The sequence below is a fragment of the Rhinolophus hipposideros genome (assembly GCF_964194185.1).
Source record: "Rhinolophus hipposideros genome assembly, chromosome: 21".
Classification (NCBI taxonomy): domain Eukaryota; kingdom Metazoa; phylum Chordata; class Mammalia; order Chiroptera; family Rhinolophidae; genus Rhinolophus; species Rhinolophus hipposideros.
This window is the reverse complement of record NC_138067.1, coordinates 34,971,312-34,997,631: the sequence shown is the minus strand read 5'-3', so window position 1 is coordinate 34,997,631 and position 26,320 is coordinate 34,971,312. Positions and strand designations below refer to the sequence as shown.

At 36.2% G+C, this 26,320-nt stretch overlaps 1 protein-coding gene and 1 pseudogene across 2 annotated transcripts; both read right to left on the bottom strand.

Annotated features, from left to right (window-relative positions):
* Positions 1-1,329: 1,329 nt before the first annotated feature.
* On the bottom strand, positions 1,330-6,662 carry LOC308489854 (thymosin beta-15C-like; annotated as a pseudogene). The gene is made up of 2 exons: positions 6,613-6,662; positions 1,330-1,473 (listed from the first exon to the last, which is right to left on the bottom strand). The product of its transcript is annotated as a thymosin beta-15C-like (transcript).
* A 16,712-nt stretch (positions 6,663-23,374) lies between these two features.
* LOC308489825 (large ribosomal subunit protein uL23) lies at positions 23,375-23,918 on the bottom strand. Its single transcript, XM_081031460.1, has one exon. It carries the CDS (start codon positions 23,910-23,912, stop codon positions 23,442-23,444), a length of 471 nt encoding a protein of 156 aa, XP_080887586.1. The 5' UTR covers positions 23,913-23,918; the 3' UTR covers positions 23,375-23,441.
* Between the last annotated feature and the right edge of the window lie 2,402 nt (positions 23,919-26,320).

Here is a 26,320-nt window from a genome sequence, read left to right as displayed (position 1 = left end):
CATCCATGTGGTAGCATGTATGAGTACTTCACCCCTTTTTATAGTCAAATAATATTCTACTATATGGATACCCTACATTTTGTTTATCCATTTGTCAGTTGATGGAAAGTTGGGTTGTTTCTACTTTTTGGCTATTATGAATAATGCCAAGCATTCATATACAAGCTTTTGTGTGATATATATTTTAATTTCTCTTGAATATATGCTTAGGAATTGCTAGGTCATATCGTGGGTGGGTAGTCTACATTAAACATTTTGAGAAACTACCTGTTTTCCAAGGTTGCTGTGCCATTTTCCATTCCCAGTTTATGAGGGTTACAGTTTCTACACATCTTCATAAATGCTTGCTATTATTAGGTTGTTTTTTTTATGATAGCCATCCTAGTGGGTGTCAAGTGGTATCTCATTGTGCTTTTGAGTTTCGTTTTCCTGATCACTAATGATGTTGAGCATCTTTACATGTACTTATTGGTCCTTTATAGGTCTTTTTTGGATAAATTAGCATTCAAGTTCTTTGCCCATTTTTAAATTGGGTTGCCTTCTTACTATTGAGTTATAAGAGTTTACCTTTTAAATCTATATATATTCTGGATACAAGTCCCTTATCAGATTTGCAGATATTTTTCTCTTATTTCATGGGTTGTCTTTTTACTTTCCTGATAGTGTGCTTTCAAGCACAAAAGTTTTAAATTTTTATGAAATCCAGTTTATTTATTTTTTTCCACTTGGTTGCTTGTACTTTTTTAGTGTCACATCCAAATAGGCTTCGTCTAACCCCAAATCATGAAGATTTGCACTTATGTTTTCTTCCGAAAGTTTTATAATTTTACCATTTACATTTAGGTCTATGGTGCATTTTGAGTTAATTTTTGTGTACTGTATAAAGAAGAGATTCATCCTTATTCATTTTTTTCCAACATAATGATTATATTTATTATTTTATCTCTGCGTAAGAAATGAAAATAAACTGTGAGAAGCTATAAATGCATGCCACTTTATGAAGATTATAGAACAATGGAGACATCAATTGTAAAGGTTAAAAGTGGCTTAGTCTTTGGGGATGCAAGGACCACACATACAAAGGTCATTCATCAGTGGTGAGATTATGGACAGCATCTGCCAGCTGGAATTTACTCACCAATGGAAAGTTTAAAAATGAAGGTAAGAGGACACTGGCTACTCCCTGACCTCTTACCCAGAGAGTATGAGTGAGAAGACATCAGAAGATGCCTAAAATCTCTACAAACACATAGGTTTACAAAAAAAACAAGCTTTAAACCAAGACACTCAGGCAATGTTGAAATTTGATCTTGGGAGAAGACCCTTATTTTATGATGTTTGAATACACTGTTTTTCTTGCTGGATAGTTTCCTTTGAAGGGAGAGTATTGTGTTTTTTTCAGTATTGGTTTTCTTCAGTTTTGACCTGTCAAACTTCTCCACTTCAGACAAGTCTGGCTTATCATCATTTTGACTAAAAGAAAGACTTAAGGCTTGAAGACTGGTGAAAAGCAGCCGGTTGACCTGAGGCCGCTTGCAGACTGGCTGAGATGCTCTTTATTCATTGTTATGTGTGTATATTCAATTGTTTCAGCACCATTTGTTGAAAATACTATTCTTTCCCTTTTAACTGTCTTGGCCCTTTCATCAAATATCAATTCACCATAATTATGAAGGTTTATTTTTGAACTCTAATTGTATTTCTGGACTCTCAGTAGATGTACACGTCTATTCTTATGTCAGTACCACTCTGTCCTAATTAGTGTAGCCTTGTAGTAAATTTTGAAATGGGAAGTGTGAGTCCTCCAACTTTGTTCTTTTTCAAAATTGCTTTGGGTGTTCCGGGTCTTTCCATTTCCTTATGTATTTTAGGATAGCTGGTCAATTTTTGCTAAAATAAAGCAGCTGGGGTTTGGAGAGGGACTGCATTCAATCTGTAGACTAATTTGGGGGAGTATTGTCATCTTAACAATATTAAGTCTTTTGATCCATGAACATGGGATGTCTTTCAATTTATTTAGGTCTTCTTTAATTTCTTTCAACATGTTTTATATTTATATTTTTTGTATTCATATTTTCAGAGTAAAAATATTATACTTCTGTTAAATTTATTCATAAGAAATTTTATCATTTTGAAGGTATTATGAATGTAATTTTTTTTTAATTTCAGTTTTGGATTATTGATTGATAGTGTAGAGAAATACGATTGATTATCTATATTCATTTTGTATCCTGCAACCTAGCTAAATTAGTTCTAGTAATTTTGAAAGCAGATTTGAAAGGATTTTTTGTATACTCATGGTATCTGACAATAGAGGTAGTTTTACTTCTTTTAATCTAGTTCCCTTTTATTTCTTTTTATAGTCTAATTGCCCTGCCTAGACTCTCCAGTAAATGTTGAATAATAATGATAAGAACAACTGTCCTTGTCTTGGTCTTGGTTTTAAGGAGAAAGCAGTCAATTTTTCACCATTAATTATAATGTTAGCTATGGGTTTCTCATAAAAACCTTTGGTCAGGATGAGGAAGTTACTTTCCATTTTTAGTTTTTTGATGTTTTTAATAATGAAAGGATATTGTACTATGTCAAATAAATTTTATGCATTTATTAAGATGATAATGTGTGTGTCCTTTATTCTATTAATGATATATGGTGCATTGCACTGATTTATTTGTGGATGTTAAACCAACTTTGCATTCCTGGGATACGTCCCTCTTGTTCATGGTGTATAATCAGTAGTATAAGTTGTTGGATTTTGTTTGCTAGTATTTCACATATTTTTTCTTATGATGCTTTTGCCTGGTTTTGCTATCAGTATAGTACTGGGTTCATAGAATGAGTTGGGAAGGATTTCCCCTCTGCTATTTTTTTTTGAAGATTTGTAAATAATTGATATTAATTCTTCTTTAGATGTTGGGTAGAATTCATCAGTGAAGCCCTTGGATTCTGGGCTTTTCTTTGTGGGAAGTTTAAAATTACTAATTCAGTCTCTTTTTTAACAATCAGATTTAATGGAAATGTTATGCACACTCTAATTAAAAGGCATAGATTGTCAGATTAGATGAAAAGTAAGACTCAGTTACATACTGCTTACAAGAAACACATTTTAAATATAAGGACATAAATAGATTAAAATTAAAATGATGAAAAAAGATATACCATGTAACACCAATGAAAAGAAAGCTAAAATGGCTGCATTACCTGTTGTCATGGAGGCCACATGACTTTCATACCATGCTGTGAGTTGATAGTTGGCTGACCTGAACCTGTCATTTTCTTTCTTCAGCACTTCAATAGCACTAGGCAACAAGCTAAACTATCAGATGCTCTGTCTGCATAACTATTCCCCTATGTCTATCAAATATTACATGATGTACAACTCATGAGATACAGCTCATGAGCCAGTGTGTCTCTTTCACCTGTATCCCATCCAATTTATCACACATGAGAGTACTAGTTATTATAAGCTAAACAATTATACAGCTTGTCATGTGTTATCAGTAATCCACTTATCACCAATAATGGGGTTTCTGTTGCCATTTGACTGGTGAATGATCCAACTCTAAAATCCCACCTTAGAATCTGCTTCCTAATACTCCATTCCTGGTCCCAAATGGGTTCTTTGGCAGCAGATCCTGAGACAAGGATTTATGTGCAAGTGAGATGTTACTAAGGAACTGCTCCCAGGGAAGATGAGTGAGAGATTGTGGGAAGCAGAACATGGAAGGGGAGGAAGGCAAGCAAGACTGCAATCTCAGGCCGGAGCCCCACAATTAATTCTGCCTGATTTGAAGTGGGCATTTGTGCAGGTCATTTTGCCTCTGAGTTGTGTGAACCTCAGGCAAGGGAGTGGGGGGTATTCCTACTGTTTCATCAGTCATAATTAAAGGTCCAAGTTGATATAATCTCCGAGGCATTCCTAGTTTTCTGTGCCAGTGGGCAACATGCCTCTGGCGACCAAGGGCAGTTCTCTAAAGAAGAGGCACGGGAGCTACCTTTGGGATCAAAGACACATGTAGCTGAATACGTGTGAAGAAGCAGTATAAAGGAATCTGAGGGGATCTGGGCATTGTCCTCTATAAGAGATAATGTAGATTGAGAGAAAGAAGCCCTAGCCAGCCTTTGGGGTGGGCATCAGAAGTCTGTGAAGGAGACCAAGCCCCAGAGGTCAGTGAGGGCAGAGGAAAGCCCAGATAGCTCGTCAGGAGAGGTCTGCTGCCCTGTGGTGCCTAATGCAGCATTCAGAGCTGACTCCAGGTCTTCTGTCTTGGGGGACTGTGTGGATGGGAAGGTAGGGAACTCGGGAGGGGATGCTGGTTTGGGTTGGGATGTCGATGCATTCATTGCATTTTGATCTATTGGACAAGAAAGACAAAACATGGATGTCCAGTTCCTAAAATTTCTTAAATTGCAGTGAAATAACCCCAAAAGAAAAATTTCCCATCGCATCCAGAAATGCGACTTTGTCAAAAAACTGGATTACTGTTTCACTATTCTCGGTGGGCTTCGTTTAAACTCACAGCAGCAAACAGATATGACTGGATTCCTTAGGATTTATTTAGGTTACAGTGTGAGTGGTAAATGACTATAGGAGCCCTACTCTGTGTTAAGCATAGGTGATGAAGGCACACTCCCCAACCTTGAGGAACTGGCAGTGTGGCAGGGAAGTTAGATGTCCTTACAAGCCCTGTTACATGGAGAAAGAATGGAGGAATCACCAAATTTCCAAATTAAGGCTTTTAAACATTTGTTCTTCATACATTTACTGGAGGCATGTTATTCGAGGGGTGGTATTTACAGGCTTTGGAGTCAGGGAGATGTGGATTCAAGTTTCTGGGCCTACATTTACTAGCCAGTATGCCTTTGGGCAAATCAATGAATCATTCTGAGTTGTGGTATATAAAATAATGCATAGCTTGTGTGATGTTGTAAGGGTTAAATGACGTACTACATACAAAACAGTGCTTGATTTATTTTTGAATCAAGATGTGAATATTTTCTTTTAAAAATATTTTTATTAAAATATACCTAACATACAATATTATATTGGTTTCAGGGGTATACCATAGTTATTCAACATTTACATACCTGAAGAAGTGATCACCATGTCAAGTCCAGCAACCATCTGACACTGTACCACGCTATCACAATATTATTGACTATATTCCCCATGCTGTACATCACATCCCCATGACTTATTTGTTTTACATCTAGAAATTTGGACCTCTTATTCCCCTTCCCCTTTCCCCCCTTTTTAAATTTATCAATTATAGTTGACTTTCAATATTATTTTATATTAATTTCAGGTGTACAGCATAGTGGTTAGACATTTATATAATTTAAGAAGTGATCCCCCTGACTACTCTAGTACCCACCTAGCACTATACATAGTTATCATATTATTGATTATATTCCCTGTGCTTTACTTTAACTACCAATTAGTAATTACTATTTTGTAACTACTAATTGGTACTTCTTACTCCCTTCAACTTTTTCATCCTGCCCCCCCCAACCCCCTCCCATCTATCATCCCCAACAAATCTAGTACCCATCTGATACTATACATAGTTATTACAATATTATTGACTATATTCCTTATGTTATACCCTACATCCCCATAACTACATCCCCATAACTACTTTGTAACAACCAATTTGTACTTCTTAATTCTTTCCCCATATTTCACCCACTCCCTCAACCCCTGTCCCATCTGGCAGCCATCAAAATGTTTTCTGGATCTATGAGTTTGTTTCCATTTGTTGTTGTTGTTTATGTTGTTTTTAGATTCCATCTATAAGAAAAATCACATTGCAGTTGTCATTCTCTGTCTGACACTCCACTCAGCATAGTACCTTCCAGGTCCATTCATGCCACGCAGATGGCAAGAACACATTCCCTTCCCTGGCCATGCAATATTTCATTGTACATACGAATATGTACCACCTCCTCTTTATGCATTCATCCATCGACAGACACCCAGCTTGCCTCCGCATCTTGGCCAATACTGCAGTGAACATATGGATGTACACGTCCCCTCAAAGTAGCGTTCTGGGTTTCTTCGGATAAATACCCAGAAGTGGGCTTACTGGGTCCTTCTTTATCTCTTGTTATAGCTTTTGTTTTAAAGTCTATTTTGTCTGGTATAAGTATTCCTACCCTAGTTGTGTTTTTTTTCCTTTGTGTGTGTGTGTGTGTTGTTTTCATTTTCATGAAATAGCTTATTCCATCCCTTTACTTTCCATATGTGTGTGTCTTTCAATCTGAAGTGAGTGTCTTGTAGGTAGCATATGTAAGGGTTTTGTTTTCTTATCCATTCAGCCTTTTGATTAGGGTATTTAATCTATTTACATTGAAAGTATTTGTTGATAGATATGTAGCTATTGCCATTTTATTATTCATAATTTTGATCTTTTTTTTTCCGTCTTAAAGAAGTCCCTCTAATATTCCTTGTAGTACTGGTTGGGTGGTGATGAACTCCTTTAGCTTTTCCTTATCTGGGAGGCTCTGCCCGCCTGCTGGCTGCTTGGGAGGAGGATCCCACACAGAAAAAACGGCGACTGTTCTCCAGCCCTTGCTTCAAAGCCACACACATCGGTCTGCCCCTGCTCCCACCTTGTAGCCTCTGACACTCCTCGAGTCACCATCTCTCCAAAGGAGCACATGGTGAATGCCTGGAAGTGAGAGTCTGTGCGCAGACTGTTTAAGAGGATGTCTGGGTTTCCCATATTTAAGAAAATGTCTGGGTTTCCCGTAGACTTTTGTCCCAGTTGGATGGTCGGAATCTCCACGGTTTTTCACAGCCAGATTTATAGGGGCTCCTGTTCCTGGCACCAGTACTCTGGGCTGGCTGTGGGCTCCCTGGATCCTTCAGTGGGAACCTTCACAGCTGAGATATCCCTCCTGATTCCCAACCACCACACGGAGGTCTGGGGCCAGCCCGTTTCGCACCTTGGCCCCTCCTACTAGTCTCGATGTGGCTTCTTTATATCCTTAGTTATAAAACTTCTGTTCAGCCAGACTTCAGATGGTTTTCCAGGTTTGTTGTTCTATAATTGAAATGTAATTTTAATGTGTTTATGGAAGGAACCACACACAGTATTTATCTACTCTGCCATCTTGGATCTCTCTAAACAGTGCTTGCCTTTTAAGAGGTACTTAATAAGTATTAGTTTTTTCCTTCCCCTGAAGGATTTCAAACTTTAAAAATTACTTTACAAATTTAAAAATCAGACCATTTACCAGTATGTAAAAATTTATTTACATAAAATGAGTTTTACTCTCAAGTTTTAAGCATTTAGAAACATACCTACATATGTGTGCACCCACACACATGTGGTGTATTACATAACTGAGTTCTTCTAATTGATTCTGAGTTAGAAAATCCCTTTGATATGAAACAATATGGTTTGCAAATACTCATTTTTCCAAATGTTGTGTTTGTGATTATATTAAGTCTTAAAATGCAGATTAATCCAGCTAATATTTGCTTAGCTTGTGAAATAAAAAGCTGTTCCTTTGACTAAAATAACTGAGAATAGGGCTACAAAGAGTGGGGTTGAACATTTTGGTAAGGTTATTCAGGTCTCAATAGGAATTTCATTGTCATTTGTAATTGGTAGCATAAGGAAAACCTTAAAAGTTCTGACATGGCAAGCTTCGTGTTTTCACGCTTCCTTGCTGCCTGGGGAGGCAGAGTACTTAGCAGTTTTTCCTGTCTTCATCACCATTTCATACTTTCTGATTTACCGAATGTAATGTGACATATTCCTGATAAACTCTGCAAATATATTTACTTACTTGCTAATTGACCCACCAGAGGCCCCCTTTTCTTTCTGTAGGTCCAATCTCTACATTATCTTACTTTAATATTGTGATTCCAGTTTTCTTATGCTTAGTGTTGTAGATAACATACAGTTGCTTTTTATTCCTTTTAACACTTTCAGACTTAATTGGTGTGTTTATGTCATTTCATTTGATATAATTATTGATGTGATTGTTTTAAATCTATTTTGCTAATTGTTTTCTGATTATCTCATCTGTTTTCTTATCCTTTTTCTTTTTTCCTCTTTCCTGCTGTCTTTTGGGTTATTTTTAAATATTCCATTTTAACTTCTCTATTGACTGATAAGCTCTACCTCTTTGTTTTGTTTTCAGTATTTGCTCTAGAGTTTACAATATACATCATTGACTTATCAGACTACTTTAAACTATTATACCACTTATCAAATACCACTTCACATTATACCACTTGTACCTCTTATTTTTGGGCTATTGTTATTATTATACATTTTACTTCTATATATTTTATAAACTTTATACTATATTGTTATTATTTTTGCGTTTAAAAGTCAACTATCTTTTAAAGAAACTTAACAGGAAAAAGTCTTTTATGTTTATTCAAATATTTACCATTTCTGATCATCTCTAATCTGTGTTGTAGATTTGATTTTCCATCTGGAATCATTTTTCTTCATCCTGAAGAAACTTTTTTTTTTTTACAATTTTGCATATTGTGGGTCTCTGGCAACTAATTCTCTTAGCTTTGTTCATATGAAAAAATATGTGTTAAGTCTTCTTTTTTGAATGATATTTTAGGGGGAATTTTTTTTTAATTAAATTTATTGGGGTGACAGTTGTTAGTAAATTTACATAGATTTCAGGTGTACAATTCTGTATTACATCATCTATAAATCCCATTGTGTGTTCACCACCCAGAGTCAGTTCTCCTTCCATCACCATATATTTGATCCCCTTTACCCTCATCACCCACCCCCCACCCCCTTACCCTCTGGTAACCATTAAATTATTGTCTGTGTCTATGAGTTTTTGTTTCTCATTTGTTTGTCTTGTTCTTTTTGGTTTATATACCACATATCAGTGAAATCATAGTGTTCTCTGCTTTTTCTGTCTGACTTATTTCACTTAGCATTATACTCTCAAGATCCATCCATGTTGTCACAAATGCTCCTATATCATCTTTCCTTAACGCCGAATAGTATTCCATTGTGTATATGTACCACAACTTCTTTATCCATTCATCTATCGAAGGACATTTTGGTTGTTTCCATGTCTTGGCCACCGTAAACAAAGCTGCAATGAACATTGGAGTACACGTGTCTCTATAGAGAAATGCTTTTATATTTTTGGGGTAGATACCCAGGAGAGCGATTGCTGGGTCATATGGTAATTCTATTCGTAATTTCTTGAGGAACCTCCACACTGCCTTCCATAGCGGCTGCACCAGTCTGCATTCCCACCAACAGTGTATGAGAGTTCCTTTTTCTCCACAGCCTCTCCAACACTTGTTACTATTTGTCTTGTTGATGAAAGCCATTCTGACTGGGGTGAGGTGATATCTCATTGTGGTTTTCATTTGCATTTCTCTGATGATTAGCGATGTTGAGCATTTTTTCATATGTCTATTTGCCATTTGTATGTCCTCTTTGGAGAAATGTCTCTTCAGGTCCTCTGTCCATTTTTCAATTGGGTTGTTTGTTTTTTTGTTGTTGAGTTTCATGAGTTCCTTGTATATTTTGGATATTAGCCTTAGGGGGAATTTTTAATGATTTTTTTTAAGGTTGAATATATAATGGAGGTGCCAAAAAATGTATACACATGACGTGTATTCATCTTTTGTTATCAGTATATACTATTACAATTTTAATACAATTTTTTTCTTTCTTAAAATGTGTATACATTTTTTCAGCACCCTCTGTATATTTAGCACTTTAAAGGTGTTAGTCCATTGTCTCTCAGCTTAGCGTTGTTTAGCGTTGTTTCTGAAGACAAGCATGTGATAATTCTTATCTTTATTTCTCTGTCCTTAATGACTCTTTTTCTCTAGGTGTTCTTAAGCTTTTCTCTTCTTGGATTTTAGCAATTTGACTATGATGATTCTTTGCATTGTTTTCTCTGTGTTTTTCATACTTAGAGTTTGGTGAGATTCTTGTATCTGTGAGTTTATAGTTTCAGAAAAATCTAAAAAAATTTCCACTAGTCTATATTTTTTCTGCCCACATTCCACCTTTCTATTACAGATATGTCAGAACATGTCATAACTTCTGACAAGATCAGACAGGCTCTATTAATTTCTTCTTTTCGGCTTTTAAATTTCTCTGTCCTTTAATTTGGAAAGTTTCTACTGCTTTGTCTCTAAGTTTACCAATCCTTTCTCCTACAGTATCCAGTCTGCTCTTAAGGCCATGAAGTGAATTTCCCCTTTCAGATATTGTATTTTTCATCTATAGATGTTCCATTTGGTTCTTTTAAATTTTATTTTCATTGTGATGAGGTTTTCTTTGAAGTCTTTGAACATATATAGAATCTCTTTTAAATTCTTTGTTTGCTTGTTTTATCCTCTCAATAGTTTGTAGATCTGTTTCTATTGACTAATTTTTCTCCTGGTTATAGGTAACATTTTTCTGGTTTTTTTTTTTTTTATGCCTAGTAACTTTTAATTTGATGCTAGATGATGTAAATATCATTTTGCTTAGTATTGATTTCGTTTGATTTTCCTTAATTCTGTATTGAATTTTATTTTGTTTTGGAAGCTGAATGATTTATCTATGGATTAACTTGATCTTATTGAATCTTGTCTTTAAACTTTGTGAGAGTGACTCTAGAAGAACCTTTACAGTAGGGCTAGTTTAGTCCACTTACTACCTATCTGTGGCCTTTCTAGTATATCTGCTCCATGTCCAGAATTTTCAACAAGGTCATTTTCTTCTAGTTGATTGGTATCCAAACATCAAACATCCAAACACTGTGAATTCCAGTAATTTTTCAGTATATGTCTGTCTGGTATCTGTCCTTTCTCAAGAGCTTTTTCTTTGCTCTGCTTTGTTGTGTCTCACTTTATGCCTGAATGGCTTGGAATTCAGCCAGCAATTCAAGGGGAACACTGTACATATCTGGAGCTCTTTCTCTGTATGACTCCCTCCTCTCTGGTGGTACACTGCCCCATAAATTCCATTTACCTCATGTTTGCAAAACTCTTATCTTTCTTTTCACCTCAGCGAGGTTGCTATAAGCTTTTAGGGTCTTGGTAAATACTTCCAGGCAAAAAAATCAGGATAATTGTAAGGCTCACACTATTTGTTTCTCTGTTTTCTGGGGTCACAGTCTTGTGCTGCTGATTGCTCAATGTCTGAAAACAGTTTGTTTATATATTTTGTCCAAGTTTTCAGTTGTTTACAGTGGGAAGTCAAGTCTAATTCTAGTCACTCTGTCACGTTTGGGTGTGGAACTCGCACATTGCTTGTTTTCAAAAATATTTTTTTAAGGAACCATTTGGCCAGAGAATTTAGTACTTTGAATAATCTTACAGGAAACTTTTTTTGTTAAATGCGTTTTCTTAGAAAGGTTTCCTTTATGAATGGATAGAAGTAATATTAAAATTAGTATAACATTCAGTATAATCTAGAGCCTATCCTTTATAGAAATTGTCCTTTTTTTGAACATGTTTGTTTATATGTGTATATATTTGTGGATGTATGCCTATGTGTTGTATGTATGCAAATGTATTTAAATTTATGTTTGAAACGTACACACTTACAGCCCATTGGTGGAATTAGAAACTCTTACGAACTTGAAACGACACTTTATTGGGTTGAATTGTATCCCTTAAAAAGATATGTTAATTGTATCCCTTAAAAAGATAAGTCCTACCCTGCCACTCTGACCTTATTTGAAAATAGGATCTTTGCAGAAGTAATCAAGTTAAGAAGAGATCATACTGGATTAGGGTGGGCCCTGAGCCAATGGCTGGTGTTCTTATAAGAGGGAAATTTGGACACAGAGAGACAGTAACAGAGAGAAGATGGCCACATGTGGGTGAAAGTAGAGATTGAAGTTATGCTCCCCTAGCCAAAGACCATCAAGGGTTGTCAGCAACAACCAGACGCTGGAAGAGGCAAAAAAGGACTCTTCTCTAGAGACTATGGTGGGAGTATGGTCTTGCTGACATCTTTAATTTGAACTTCTAACCCCCAGAACTGTGAGAGAGTAAACTTCTGTTGATTTAAGCTACGCACTTTTTGGTACTTTGTTATAGCAGCCTTAGGAAATTAATACAGCTACCTTACATAAGTTTTTGGCAGCTGTGCCAAAGTGGAAGTAACAAGTAGGCATGGGTATATAGCATTTGGAATTTAGGGGACAGATTAGGACAAGTGATATACACTTGATGACTGCATATTTGCCCCCTATTTTTGTATTGGATTGTGTTTCTTATTTGTAGGAACTCTTTCCAAATTCTGGGTATTAATCTTTTGTTATGTATGGTACAAGTGTAGAAAATTAGTTCATTTTATATTGTTCAAACTTGGGTAACCAGATTGTTACAAATACACTCTTCCCTAGTGATCAACTCTTCCCTAGAGAGTTAAGAACATGGCTCCTGGAGTCAGAATTCTTGGGTTTTAAGGGTACTTCCCATTTTCTAGCTATATGATATTGGCAAAGTTAGTAACTTCTGTATATTCATCCTCATTTTCCTCTATAAAATAGGGGTACACCTACCTTATGAAGTTTGGGATGATTAAATGGGATAATTCTGGCAAAGTACGTGTTAGTGCCTGATACATATGAAGTATTCAATAAAAATTAGCCATAATTAGTATTAGTATCATTTCTTTCAGAAATTTATGTCAAAAATTCGTTTGGTTGATATTATTTTTATTAATTTCAATCACTTTGTTAAATCTTTATTAAGAAGTTTTAAATACAAAATGAGTAGAATACAGGAATAATTTGCTTAAAATACAACTCTTTCAAAAATGGTGAAATTCAGATAATTTTTTAAAATAAATATCACAATATCTATAAATTCTAAGTCTCAGATCTGATAAGTTAAAAATTGTAGTTACTTGAGCTTGTTATATACATATATATCCAGATTGAGTAGACATTGTAAACTCTATTTACGTAAAAAAACTTGAATATTATTTCCCCATCATTAAAATAACCTCTTTCAAGTTTGTGTTTAGCTCAATGATAACAGTGTTACTTATATTTCATTACTGTTTTGAATTTTTCTGCTGAATTTGCACAGGTAATTTCCTGTATGTGTAACTATCAAAACCTCCTTCCCAAATTATCTTCTTGAAGTACCTTTAGGCAGGAGTAGGATGATCAATATACAGATAGTCAATCCAGCTTCTTTACAAAGGTTGTTGTTTGTTATTCATAAAAATTGTCTCACATTGTAAAAGACTTCTGTAATATGTAATATATAATATATAATATATAATATATAATATATAATATATAATATATCATATATCATATATCATATATAATATATAATACAATATATAATATAATATATATAATCACTTTTATTTTTAAAAGTGATTTTATTTTTAAAAGTTATTCATAAAAATTGTCTCACATTTTAAGACTTCTATAATATATAATATGTAATATTATATATTATATATATATTATATATATCATATATATAATATATATATATAATATGTTACATATATTACATATATGTATTTTTTATTTTTATTCTTTCTACCAAAACTAATAGAAATTTTCCTGTTTAAAAAAATCTTTGATTTATTTTCCAGAAACCCCTTCCTAGCAGAAACTCTTAAGAATTCTTTTTTCTTCAGAGAGATAGTTGAATATAATTACTGGAAAGATGCTCTGATATGAGCTGGCTAAGACAGTTTGTAATAACATTACTTGATATTTTTCAGACACAATAGGGAAGGTATCTACAATATATTCCAGTAAAATCCTGTGGGATTTTGTGTTCTGAGTTTTGCAAGCCAGAACCACAAGTTCCTCAAGATAGTAGTATTTATACTTAGAAAGGCTTTTCTTTTTTCTTTTCGTTATGTTAATAAATATGGAATGACCTCAACACCAGAGGGCGGTATTTTATATTAGTTGCCAAAATGTCCTCATAGTCTGCGTAATTATCTGATAGATTAAAAAAGATGTCTTATGTATGTTTAGTTGTTATAATGCACCTGGTGTTGGGAGTCATAATGAATCTATAATTTTATAAACTGCAGACCTTTTTTTTTTTTTTTTTTAACAATTCCGTTTTGTGGTTAAGCCTCCCTGAATTAATTTTCACACTAAACTGTGCTGTTTCCAGTGGTTAGCCTGGTTGGCAGGGGTGAATGGCTTTCACACAGCATCACATGCCCCCAGCCCAGGCCCAAAGTCAGATTCGTGCTCAGCCAGCAGATTAGGTGTGGCTTCAGGGATGATCAGAATTTGTGAATTTTGTTACAAAAGAGTATCTAGTCTTATCAAGAGAGGATGGCCTCTTTATTTAGAAACTTTTGTAAAATTTATTTAATGCACATTTATACTTCTCACAGTTTAAAAACAATAGACAATAGTGAAGACATTTTCGTATATATTTGGTTCCCCATCTCTTTTTGTTTGCTAGTTTCCATTTAATATAACTATATATTGAAGCTTTCAAAATATTTTTTTACTCTTCTGGTATCCTTGTTCAAACAGGAAAGCATATTTATATTGACTAGGTAGTTCCTATTTTCTCCTTTTAAAAAAGGTTTTCCCGGCTTGCTACACGTCTAATACATATTCATTATAGAAAATAAATATGGCAAAAGAAGAAAGTAAAAAAACACCTGTAATCTCACCTCATAAATAAGATTTTGTTATATGCACTCTCTGCTTTTCTCAATTTTTTTTTCTTTTCCAAAAATACAGTGGAAACATACTGTTCATGCTATTTTGTAATTTGTATTTTTCACATAACAATGTAATGAGCATCTTGTTGCATTGCACATCAACACTTTTAATGATTGTTTAGCCTTTGATAGTATGAGTATGAATATATGTGGTTCATTTAAAATCAGTTTGCCCTCCTATCAGCAGTACTTGAGGGAGCCTGGGTTATTCACACACTTGTTTACCGTGGACATTATTATTATTTAAAAAAAAAACCCAAAATTGGGCCGGCCCGGTGGCTCAGGTGGTTAGAGTTCCATGCTCCTAATTCCGAAGGCTGCCAGTTCGATTCCCACATGGGCCAGTCAGTGGACTCTCAACCACAAGGTTGCTGGTTCGATTCCTCGAGTCCCACAACGGATGGTGGGCTGCGCCCCCTGCAACTAACAACAGCAACTGGACGTGTAGCTGAGCTGCGCCCTCCACAACTAAGATTGAAAGGACAACAACTTGACTTGGAAAAAGACCTGGAAGTACACACTGTTCCCCAATAAAGTCCTGTTCCCCTAAAAAAAAACCCCAAAACAACAACACCCCAAACTTTGTTGAATTAATTTTGGTTCATGGTGACAGATAGCAGTCCAGTTTCATTCTTTTGCATGTAGCTATCCAATTTTGCCAGCACCATTTATTGAAGAGGCTGTCTTTCCTCCATTGTATGTTTTTAGCTTCTTTGTCAAAAATTATCTGTCCATATTTATGTGGTTTTATTTCTGGGTTCTCAATTCTATTCCATTGGTCTATGTGTCTTTTTTTCCGCCAATACCAAGCTGTTTTGATTATTGTAGCCCTGTAGTACAAGCAAAAATCAGGGAGTGTGATACCTCCAGTATTGTTCTTTTTTTTAAATATTGCTTTGGCTATTCGGGGTCTTTTGTGGTTCCAAACAAATCTGATGATTTTTTGTTCTATTTCTTTAAAAAATGCCATTGGGATTTTAATGGGGATTGCATTAAATCTGTATATGGCTTTGGGTAATATGGCCATTTTAACTATGTTGATTCTTCCAATCCATCCCAAACATTGTTAATGTGCTGCCTTCAGTGCACAGCTATATATTGATTGCTGACCGCGTTCCAGGTATTATTCTTAGTACGTGAGTTCGATTAGTGAAGAAAAACAATCCCTGACCTCTTGAAACTTATATTCTAGGGGAGGAGATATGTATGTATTACATACATAATAAATATAATCAATGAGCAAATCATTTAGTAGTTTAGAAAGCAATTAAGTGCTATTGAAAAAAAGAGAGCGGGTAAGGGATAGGAATGAAAAGGGTGCAGTTTTAGTTAGAGAAGTCGAGGTAAGCCTAACTGATAAGGTGACATTGCTAGACTTGAATGAAGTGACAGACATTTTAATTTGCATTTTTATTCTTACTAAGGCTAAATATTCTTTCATATATTTCTTCTTTTTTTTTCTTTCTCTCTTTTATTAGTTTCAGGTGTACAAAACAATGCAATAGTTAGACATTTCACCCCTCACAAAGTGATAACCTCTCTCCCCAATCTATTGCCTCTCTGACATCATATATATCTATTACAATTCCATTGACTCTATTCTCTATGCTATACTCCACATCCCATGACTATATATATATTAAATTATAGTCGACATACAATTATATTCAGTGTCAGCTTCAGGTGTACAGTTCCATGGTCAGGCATCTACACCGTCCCTGAAGTGGTCTCCCTAATAAGACAGGTACCCATCTGACACCCTACAAAATCATTACAACATTATCGATTATATTCCCCAAACTGTCTTTCATATCCCCATGGCAATATTGTAGTTACCAATTTATGCTGTCTAATCCTTTCCCCTTCTCCCTCATCCCTACCCTCCTCCCTTTTAGCAACCATCAGTTTTTCCTCTATATCTCTGATACTATTTCTGTTTACTTTGCTCGTTTATTCAGTTCTTTAGATTCCACATATATGTGAGATCATAAGATATTTGTCTTTCTTTGACTGATTTATTTCACTTAGCACACATATTTATTCTTATGTGCGTGGTCTGTCCATGTCCTGTGCCAATTTTTCTGATTGGGTTGTTAGTTTTTTGTTCTGATTTAAAAAACAAACAAACGCCCCCCCCCCAACTTTTCATTCAGAAATAATTTCACAGTTATAGAAAAGTTGCAAGTTTCGATCTAGTACAAAGAACACCTGTATACACTTTATCCAGATTCATATATTATTAATATTTTGTCCATTTTTAAATTATTAAATCTCTATACATTGATTTTGTTTCTGAACCATTTGAGAGTAAAGTTGCATACATTATGGCCCTTTACCTCCAAATATGTTTGTGTATATTACCTAAGAATAAGAATGTTCTTGTACATTACCAAAGTGCAATGAGCAACTTCCGTAAATTTGCGTCACACTTTCAACTCATCTACTGTCAGCATCCCAATATTGCCAAATGACCCAGTAATGTCCTTTATAGCATTATTTTCCTTTCCTCAAGATTCAGTCTAGATCAGATATTGTATTTAGGTGTCATATCTCTTTAGGCTCCTTTAAGCTGGAACATTTCTACAGCTTTTGTCTTTTATGACATTGACAATTTCAAAGAATAGAGTCTTAGTCCATTCGGGCTGCTATAACACAATACTACAGACTGGTGGCTTATGAACAACAGCTATTTATTGCTCACAGTTTGGGAAGCTGGAAATCTAAGATCAGGGTGAGTGCATGGTTGGATTCCCAGTGAGGGCCCTCGTCTGGATTGCGGAGTTCTTTACTTTACTATGTCCTCAATTGGTGGAAGAGATGAGGCAACTTTCTGGGGTCTCCGCATGTGAGGGCTCTGCACTTGTGGCTTAATCACCTCCCAGTGGCCCTACAGCCTAATACCATCACCTGGGGGATTCAATTTCTAACCGGAATTTGGGGTGGATGTAAATATTCAGATCATTGCAAATATGATACCTCGTTTCTTTTTTTTTTTATTAGAATGTTCCTGATTTTTCATGGCTCTGAAGTTTCTTTATGACTGGATTAGGAAATGCATTCTTGGTTGGAATGCCATTTATATAATATGTGTCCTGAGCATATCCATAGCCCCACAACGGCAACGTTATGTTTGTTGGTCATGTAATCAAGCTGTTGTCCTATTTCTTCACTAGATAGTAACTATTTTTCCCTTTAAAACTAGTAAGCCATCTATGAAGAAACACTTTAAGACTATGCAAATATGTGCTCCTTGTCAAAATTTCCCCATGGATTTAGCATCCATTGATGATCCTTGCCTAACAAGTCTTTTCTATGGTTTTAAAATGATGATTTTCCAACTGTAGCACTCCCGCCATGTTTTCTAGTTGGTACTCAGCATATAGTTGGTACTGTAAGCCACAATTCTCCCTTCTCTCCTGTCTGTCTCTCCATTCCTCATCTATCTATCTATCTATCTATCTATCTATCTATCTATCTATCTATCTATCTATCTATCTATCTATCTTATCTATCTATCTATCTTCCATATGCACTCATGGATTTTTTTTTGCAACGATTTATAATTCATTTGTATTTCTTTTTTTAGGGGGCTCAAATCATCCTAAATTTGGACTGTCGTAGCTGCTTCAATCTGTCTCCTAGTTTTTCTGAGCCTCTATCATTTTTGGCGAGCACTTCCTTACTTTCTGGTTTAACAGGATATTCCAGGCGCATTATAAACCTTCCCAGTCCTAGAATTCATTTATTTCTCCAAGGACCCATGATTCTTTATAATGTGGAATGGTGTTAGTGACCGAGATATGGACACTAGGTATACTCATTGCTACTGGGGTGTTTTGCTTTTAATTTGCTAGGAAACGTGGATGTACATACACGTATACATACACATACACACATATATGCACATATGTGTTTGGTATGCATGTTTAAGCATTCTTTATATATAATAGAGAATATGTTAGAATCTCATGTATATTAGAAGTGACCTTCCCGCTTTACAATTTGCATTTAAATTTTTCTTGTTTTTTTTTTAAATGATATTTGTCTTCTTTTTCCTTTCTTTCTTTTTTTTTTTTTTGATTGACAGATCCTCCCTTGGGTTTATTTGTACAAATAGTACAGGAGAACACCAGCCTCATGCAGATAGCAAATCAGGGGTCACATGAGTCCTTTTGTTCTGACGTTGGCAGACAGAGGCGTCTACTCTGGAGGCTTCCTGGGGGCCTGGGCACCTCTGGGAGCTGTGGCCTGGTCCTGAGCTGGAGGCAGAGCTGCAGTCGCAGCTATAGCCAGGGCTTTGGTTTGATATAAGTGTGTACAAATATTCATATATTTATTTATTTATATTTATAAATTTATAAATAAATATTTAAAATAAAATTTATAAATAAATAAATAAATATTTATTTATTTATTCATATATTCATTTAAAAAATTGAAACCTCTAATTCATCTGTAATTCCTTTTTGCATGTAGTGTATGTAACATAACAAATATTATTTTTTCCTGAGTATTTAACAGGTTGTAGTAATAGCATTTATTAAGTATTTTATGCTATTACTGTAATTGGTAATGCCACTTTTATTGTAATTTGTGTGTGTACATATGTGATATGTGTACACATGGTGAGTGTGTGTACACATACTTACATTTGGGTTTGTTTTTAGATTTTTAAATTCATTTTCATTGATCCATCTGTTTTGTCTTGTGCCGTTACCACACTTGTATTAAATTTTCTAGCTTTGCAGTTTTTTTATGTCTTTAAAACAAAATTCACGTTCACTCATTTTGTTTCATTGAGCCAATCATATTTTTGTTGCGTGTCAGGCTTTGTTCTAGGCAATGATGGTATGATGCTGTTCAACATGGTTGCTCTCTCACAGGTCTTAGGGAAGCATGCAGGCAAACAGAGGGGTCATTCCAACCCTATTCCCTCAGCAGTGTAATAAGGAGGAGCAGGGCTCTATGGGACACACCTACCCCACTTCCTGTCTTGCTGCCCATGCACTCTGCCTTCCCCCCTATTCCTGTGGATGGGCTTTCTGCGCTTGTCTGAGACCAGCCTTCCACGGGCACTAAATCCTTTCCCGTCTCACCTTCTCAAGGACTCATTGCAGCAATTCTCTTTTTCTTTCCTGCATCATCAAATTTTTCTTCTCTACTGGATTATTCCCATTATGATGAGTGAAATCCTTTCATTGCCCCATATTCTCCTCTATTACGCATTTCTTGCTTCTCTTTATAGTGCAAATCCTTGAGTTATTATATTCACTATCTCCAGTTCACCCATTCCTTCTTGAAGCCATTCCAGTCTGTTGTTCCTCTCACCACTTCATCAATATATCTCATTTCAAAGTTACCAGTAACCTCTGTGTTGCTAAATCCATTGGTGAATTCACCTCCTCATAGTACTTGACCTATTAATGGTGTCTGACACAGATAATCATTTCCCTGATACCCTTTTTTCACTGGCTTCTGGTTGGGACACCACTCTCTTGGGTTTCCTTCTACCTTATTGGCCACTTCTTCTCAGAATCCTTTGCTGCTTTCTCTTTATTTTCCTATCTGTAACTGCTGAAATGACCCAGGAATTAGACCTCGGACCTGTTCTTTTCTCTGTCTACCCTCATTCCTTTGGTAATCACATCCAGTCTCAAGGTTTTAAATGTCATCTCTGAAATGGAAAGTCCAAATTTATATCCTCCCTTCAGACTTCTCCTCTTGTATATCCACTTACCTCCTTACATTCTAACTTACCTACCATCTAACATACTCCCTCCCTTTTTTTTAACCTATTTATATATTTGCTTATTTTCCACTGGCCTGCAAATACCATAATTTTTGTCTGTTCTATTCAGGTTGTTTTATATCTCCTAGAACAGTGCCTATTGCATAGCAATCGATCAATAAATATTTGTTAAATAAATAAGTGTCTTAAATATTCAAGTTGATATTTTCTGAAGTTTCTCCAATTTCTTCAATGAGTTTATTTGAAAGGGGGTAATCCCTCTCATTTTAAGCTATTGGATATTTTATTCTCTGACAACTTTTTGGTTCATCTTTATAGCGGGAACTGTGTTTGAGCAATGCTCAAATAATAATAATGGGTTTGATGAGTTATTATGTTATGGGTGCCTGTTTCAAATATTTCAGGTCAAGATGAGAGGAGAAGAGAATAGTTTGGATTTGCTTGGGGTTGTTTATTTTTTCAGACAGAGTTACAATGGCCAGTGTGGAGTAGGAAGAGAGCTTCCCTGAAAGTAGCCAAGGTCAGGGAACTTCCCTGTGAGGTGTGGAAAAGTTTTTTCCCTTTTGTTATTGTTATGGAAGTAGCACCAGTAGGAATAACAAAAAGGAGGTTGATAACTGCTGCTAGCATTTACTGAGTGCTTCACTGACTGCCAAGCTAAGAGGGCTTCAAATGCATTCTCTCACCTAAACCTTATAAATTACCTTATGAGCCAAGTACCATTATTATTACAACTTTACGGATGATAGAATTGAAACTTGGAGAAATTTGGTAAATGTAGTATCCAGCTTCCAAGATAGTCCCCAATGATCCCCACCTCCTGCTATTTATATGTTCAGGTAGTTCCCTGCAACCTTATACCAAGGCTGGTCCCTGGGACCAATAATATACAATGGAAGTGAGAGTATGTGTCTTCTGAGATTAGGGTATGAAAAACTGTGGTTTCCTTCTTGGGCACTGTGTTGCTTTCTTTCTCTCAGATCACATGTTCTGGGAAAGTGTTGTAAGGATACTCAGGCAGCCTATTGAGAGGCCCATGGGGTAAGGAATACTGAGATCCTGAGCCCAAACCACCCAGTTAAGCTGCTTCTGGATTCCTGATCTTCAGAAACTGTTTGAGATAATGAATAATTATTTTAAGCTGCTTAAGTTTCGGCAGAATGTGTTATATAGCAGTAGATAACCAATATAGGTAACTTGTTCAAGAGTACGCTCTTGATATTGATAAGTGGTGGAGCTAAAATTTGAACTTTGGTCTGTTACACTTCAGAGCCTAAGTTCTTGGCTCTGTTGCCATGGTGATAGTCACAGCATCTAGCCCTCTTACCCTGGGCCCATTGTGATCTGAGTCTTTGGATTCTCTGTGGCCCGTGGGACTGAGAACTGACCCCATGACTTCTAAGAGCATATTTCCCTCATTCCCACTTTGGATTCAGCTTTTTACCTATTTTAAATTCTCTGAGTTATTTCTATAAGCACTTGTGGAGAGCGCATTTAGGGTATGTGTTGTGACCTCCACCTTAGACTGGATGTCCAGGCTTCCTTTTTAGACCAGGAGTCGGCAAACTTTTCTGTCCAGTGCCAGATAGTAAATATCTTAGGCTTTGCAGATTTAATAGAGTTGTTAAAAATGCTGTCAATCTAGTTTGGAGGTCCTGAATAGAGGCAGGTCAGTTCCTCTTCTTGAACAACCCTTTAAGTCCAGGTATCCAATGACCTTCCTTATCAGGCTCTCACACTCTGGGCGAGATACTTGACAACTAAAGGCAGGCCCAATGCCCCAGGGCCACCCTGAAATGATTCAAATTAGCTAGGCTTGCCTACCCTGCCTCATCCTTCCCTTTCCACAATAGAGGTCCTTGCCCACAGGTCCCCTTGTCCCTCTGCCTTGTGATCGACGCTGGTGCTTTCTCTGAGTGGCCCTGCATGGTGTGCCGCATTCCCCTGTAGGGAACTGTGGAGTAATAAAGTTGTGAAACTCTTGCCAGTTTCTCTCTTGATCTGCATCTGGCCTCACCACACCTCACCCAGGGTAATATGGTTAAAACAGCAGTCTATACAGTTTGGGTCAAAGCCACTCAACTCTGTCAATGTTGTGCCAAAAGAGCCAGGGCAATGTATGAATGTGATTGTGTTTTAATAAAACTTTGTTTATAAAAATTGGTGGTGGGCCCACTTAGGCTCACAGACTATGGTTTGCTGACCCTCCTTTAAGGAACATCCTCATGGATGTTGATTTTTCTGATCAGTGAGTAACACTAAAGAAAGTCTAATATACCAGGGTGCCAAAAAATATATATACAAGTGGACAAGCCCACGTTGCTCAAGCAGTAGTTTGCCGCTGAAGTAATCAGAAGTATCTAGACGCTGATGGTAACCACTTTGAGCACCTCTTGTAATTGCAGAAGTCAAACATGACTTGTATTCGTCTTTTGTTATCGGTATATATTGAATATTAGAATTTTAAAACAGTTTTCCTTTCTTAAAATATGTATACATTTTTTGGCACCCTCTGTGTATTAAATTAGTAAATCTTTTCAAGCTGTTGGTTAGTTGACACTGAAAGACCTTTGCAAAAGCTTGAAAGCCACTTTGTACTCTGAACTGTTCCAGCTCTGATGCCTCTCTGTGCTATAATCCATCACAGTATTATTATACTTCATGTGATTTTAGAATGACAGTAATAAAAATGGAACCGCCATAATAGAAAGCTGACAGTATGCCAGTTACTATGTCAGATGCTTTGTATTCATTATTATTATTCATTTCCCTGAGGAAAATACTTCTCCCCTTTTTACAGATGACAAAGCTGAGGCTTAGAGATGCCCAAGAGAATATATCTACTAAGTGGTAGAGGCAGCTGTCAATTCTGGTAGTCTGTCTTAAAAACTCATGTTCTTAACCCGTTATACAATATGTCTCTGAGATTTCCTTATCTTCTTTTTTTTTTTTTTTTTTTTTTTACAGTGAAAAACGTTTGTATTTAGAATTAGCCAGCTGGACTCAGTTTAGATGATCCCAATTTTGTTGGCAACATCCAAAGCATCGTAGTCAGGAGCCAGCCGAACATATGCCTTCTTCTCTCCATCAGGCCTGATCAGGGTGTTGACCTTGGCCACGTCAATGTCATAGAGCTTCTTCACAGCCTGTTTGATCTGGTGCTTGTTGGCCTTGACATCCACAATGAACACAAGTGTATTGTTGTCTTCTATCTTCTTCATGGCCGACTCGGTAGTTAGGGGGAATTTGATGATAGCATAGTGGTCAAGCTTGTTTCTCCTGGGAGCGCTCTTCCGGGGGTATTTAGGCTGCCTCCGGAGCCGCAGTGTCTTGGGCCTTCGGAAGGTGGGTGACGTCCGGATCTTCTTTTTTTTGTGGCTGTGGACGCCTTTTAGGACGGCTTTCTTTGCCTTCAAAGCCTTCGCTTTGGCTTCGGCTTTGGGAGGGGCAGGGGCTTCCTTCTTCGCTTTCGGCGCCATCTTCGTGAAAAGCTCCTTATCTTCTTAAAAGCATGTCAAAGCTATCCTTTAAAAATATCTATTGGCTTCAATTATAACTATTAAATATATCATTTCTTTTGTTGAATAATTTTTAATTTTAGTTATCCCCCAAAGGATAAACATACTTTTTTAGTAATTGGATGTTGTACAAAACGACAGGATTGATTCTTGCATTCATTTTAGTTCATAATAAAATTTATTAGTTTAGTTGGATTGTTAATTTTCCCTTGGGGAGAATCAATGCCCAAGGCACTGATTGATAAATCAATAAATCTTTAGTGAATCTGGTAAGTCAACTGTCACACATATGTCAACCTTTTCTCCAGAGTATAGATTTTACCCAGGAAAAGTGGGTTTGTTCCTTTCCATTGTTTTCGCACTCAAAATTGGATTATACTAAGATACTTAAACAAATCCCTAAGATTGCAAGCATTTCCCCCCTTTTTCCTTTTTTTAAAATAGCAATAGGGATCCTTCCAGCTATTTTAGGGGAAAAACTCCGTGGTTTGCATATTTGCATTTCAACCCCTAACTTCTCCTTAGGACAAATGGCTGTCTGACGATTAAACCCGCAGGCCCAGCACTGGGACCGTGGGTTAAGCCTCTGAATACTGACGAGTTTTTCTGCAGCATTCCCAGCATGTGTGTAGAATGTGTTTGTAGCTGGGAGGCAAACAGAACCTCCAAAGCTGAACAAGAATTTTGAGAAATAGTTGTCTTATGTATAAATTTATGTTGCTCTGAGTGTTTTATTCTTGCCTGTTTCGTTATTCCTTATTTCGACTTTCTTTTAAAAGAGCTTAGTTTTGACCTAAAAGTTTGGGTCACTTGTTGAATGCTGTGGTCTTGCTTTTTTAAATGTTCTTTGTTTCTTTATCATTTAAATACCAAGCCATGTATGGGTGGCTCAGCTATTTCCACCCTGGTAGAGAAGGCCAGGTGATTTGCACACAAGAGGTCTGTGCGGGCTTCCCTCTATACAAGTAAGGGCGGGGCTGGAAGCATTGGCAGGTACTGGAAGCAGCAGCTTAGGTCTGTAGCGCTTATAATAGAAACAGCACCACTTTGGGCTGTGGATTTATTTCTCTAACAGTTTAGGTTATTATTGTGATTACTTTTAGGTAAAAAAAAAATCTATTTTCTTAACTGGCTCTTTATTCTTTAGTGAAGAAGCATATATTGAAAAAGTGTGAATTACTCTGGGTAGACAAATCAAACTAATTGATGAATTGATACACTGACTTAGATGGTCACCAATAGTAATTTATTGAGAACCTCCTTTTTGCAAAGCACTGGAGGTAGGGAAGGTGAAACATGATCCAAAGTGAAGTAAAATACTCATCAGCAGCTCAAGATACAAGATGGAATAAAGGGATTTCCCCATCAGTGAAAGAATCCAGTTTGAGACGTTGTAGACAGGTAACATTGGAGATGAATCTTGAAGGATTGACGGCACTTCAACAATGTAGCTATATTTATCCTTGCTGTAAAAGCAAGGAAAGAAAGAGAGAGAGAGACAGAGAGGTGTGTGTGTTGTGTGTGTTTCTTTGGGAGATAATTAGCTATTCACTTTAGCTGGCACAAGTGTAAGAGAGCAATGGGAGATGATTTTTTAAAAAAATAATTTAAATTTAAGTCTCATAATTCATTAGGTCTTTAGGAGAATAACAATGTATATTTTCCTTTCATGTGCAGTAAAATTAGATCCTTATCTGTAGAGATGATTATTACGTTTATTATTAAGTTAATACCAAATCCTTTGTTTGTAAATTGTACTGACTGACACCTAATGAGCTCTGTGTTGTAACTCTTAAAAATAGTTACAATAATGCTGTCTTCTCAGGATCATGGTGTAGTTAAATTCCACCACACAGCCTGTGCTTTCTTTATTAATTATTTGCCTGCACATTTAAACTGGGAATTGATCCATAGTCTAGGCCAAACATCAGGATTAGCCCCAAATAATTTTCACTATATTGTGGATTTTTTGAGAGACAACTTCAATGGACTATTGGAATGAGCTAAAATATTTCACTTATAGAGTATGAAATGGATAGCATTAAATTGCCTTTCTACTAAAAATAGTCTGCTACTTGGGATTTTTTTGTTATGTTATATTATCAGAAAACAGAACAAATAACATTGCATACTCTTTTTTATTTCTTGTATGTTTTTGGATGAGAAACTAGTATTACTTTGAACATATGCTTTGTAGACCTCTGCTGTGTCGACATCAGAGGGGCCAGGGAAATTAATTGAATAAGGACAGAGATTTCAGAAACAGATGGCTTAGAATAAGCTGTAATGGAAATGGATTAGGATGTGAAAGGAGGGCTTATTGGTTTGTAATCGACCAATATTATTTAGTAGCATTGCTAAGAAATCAT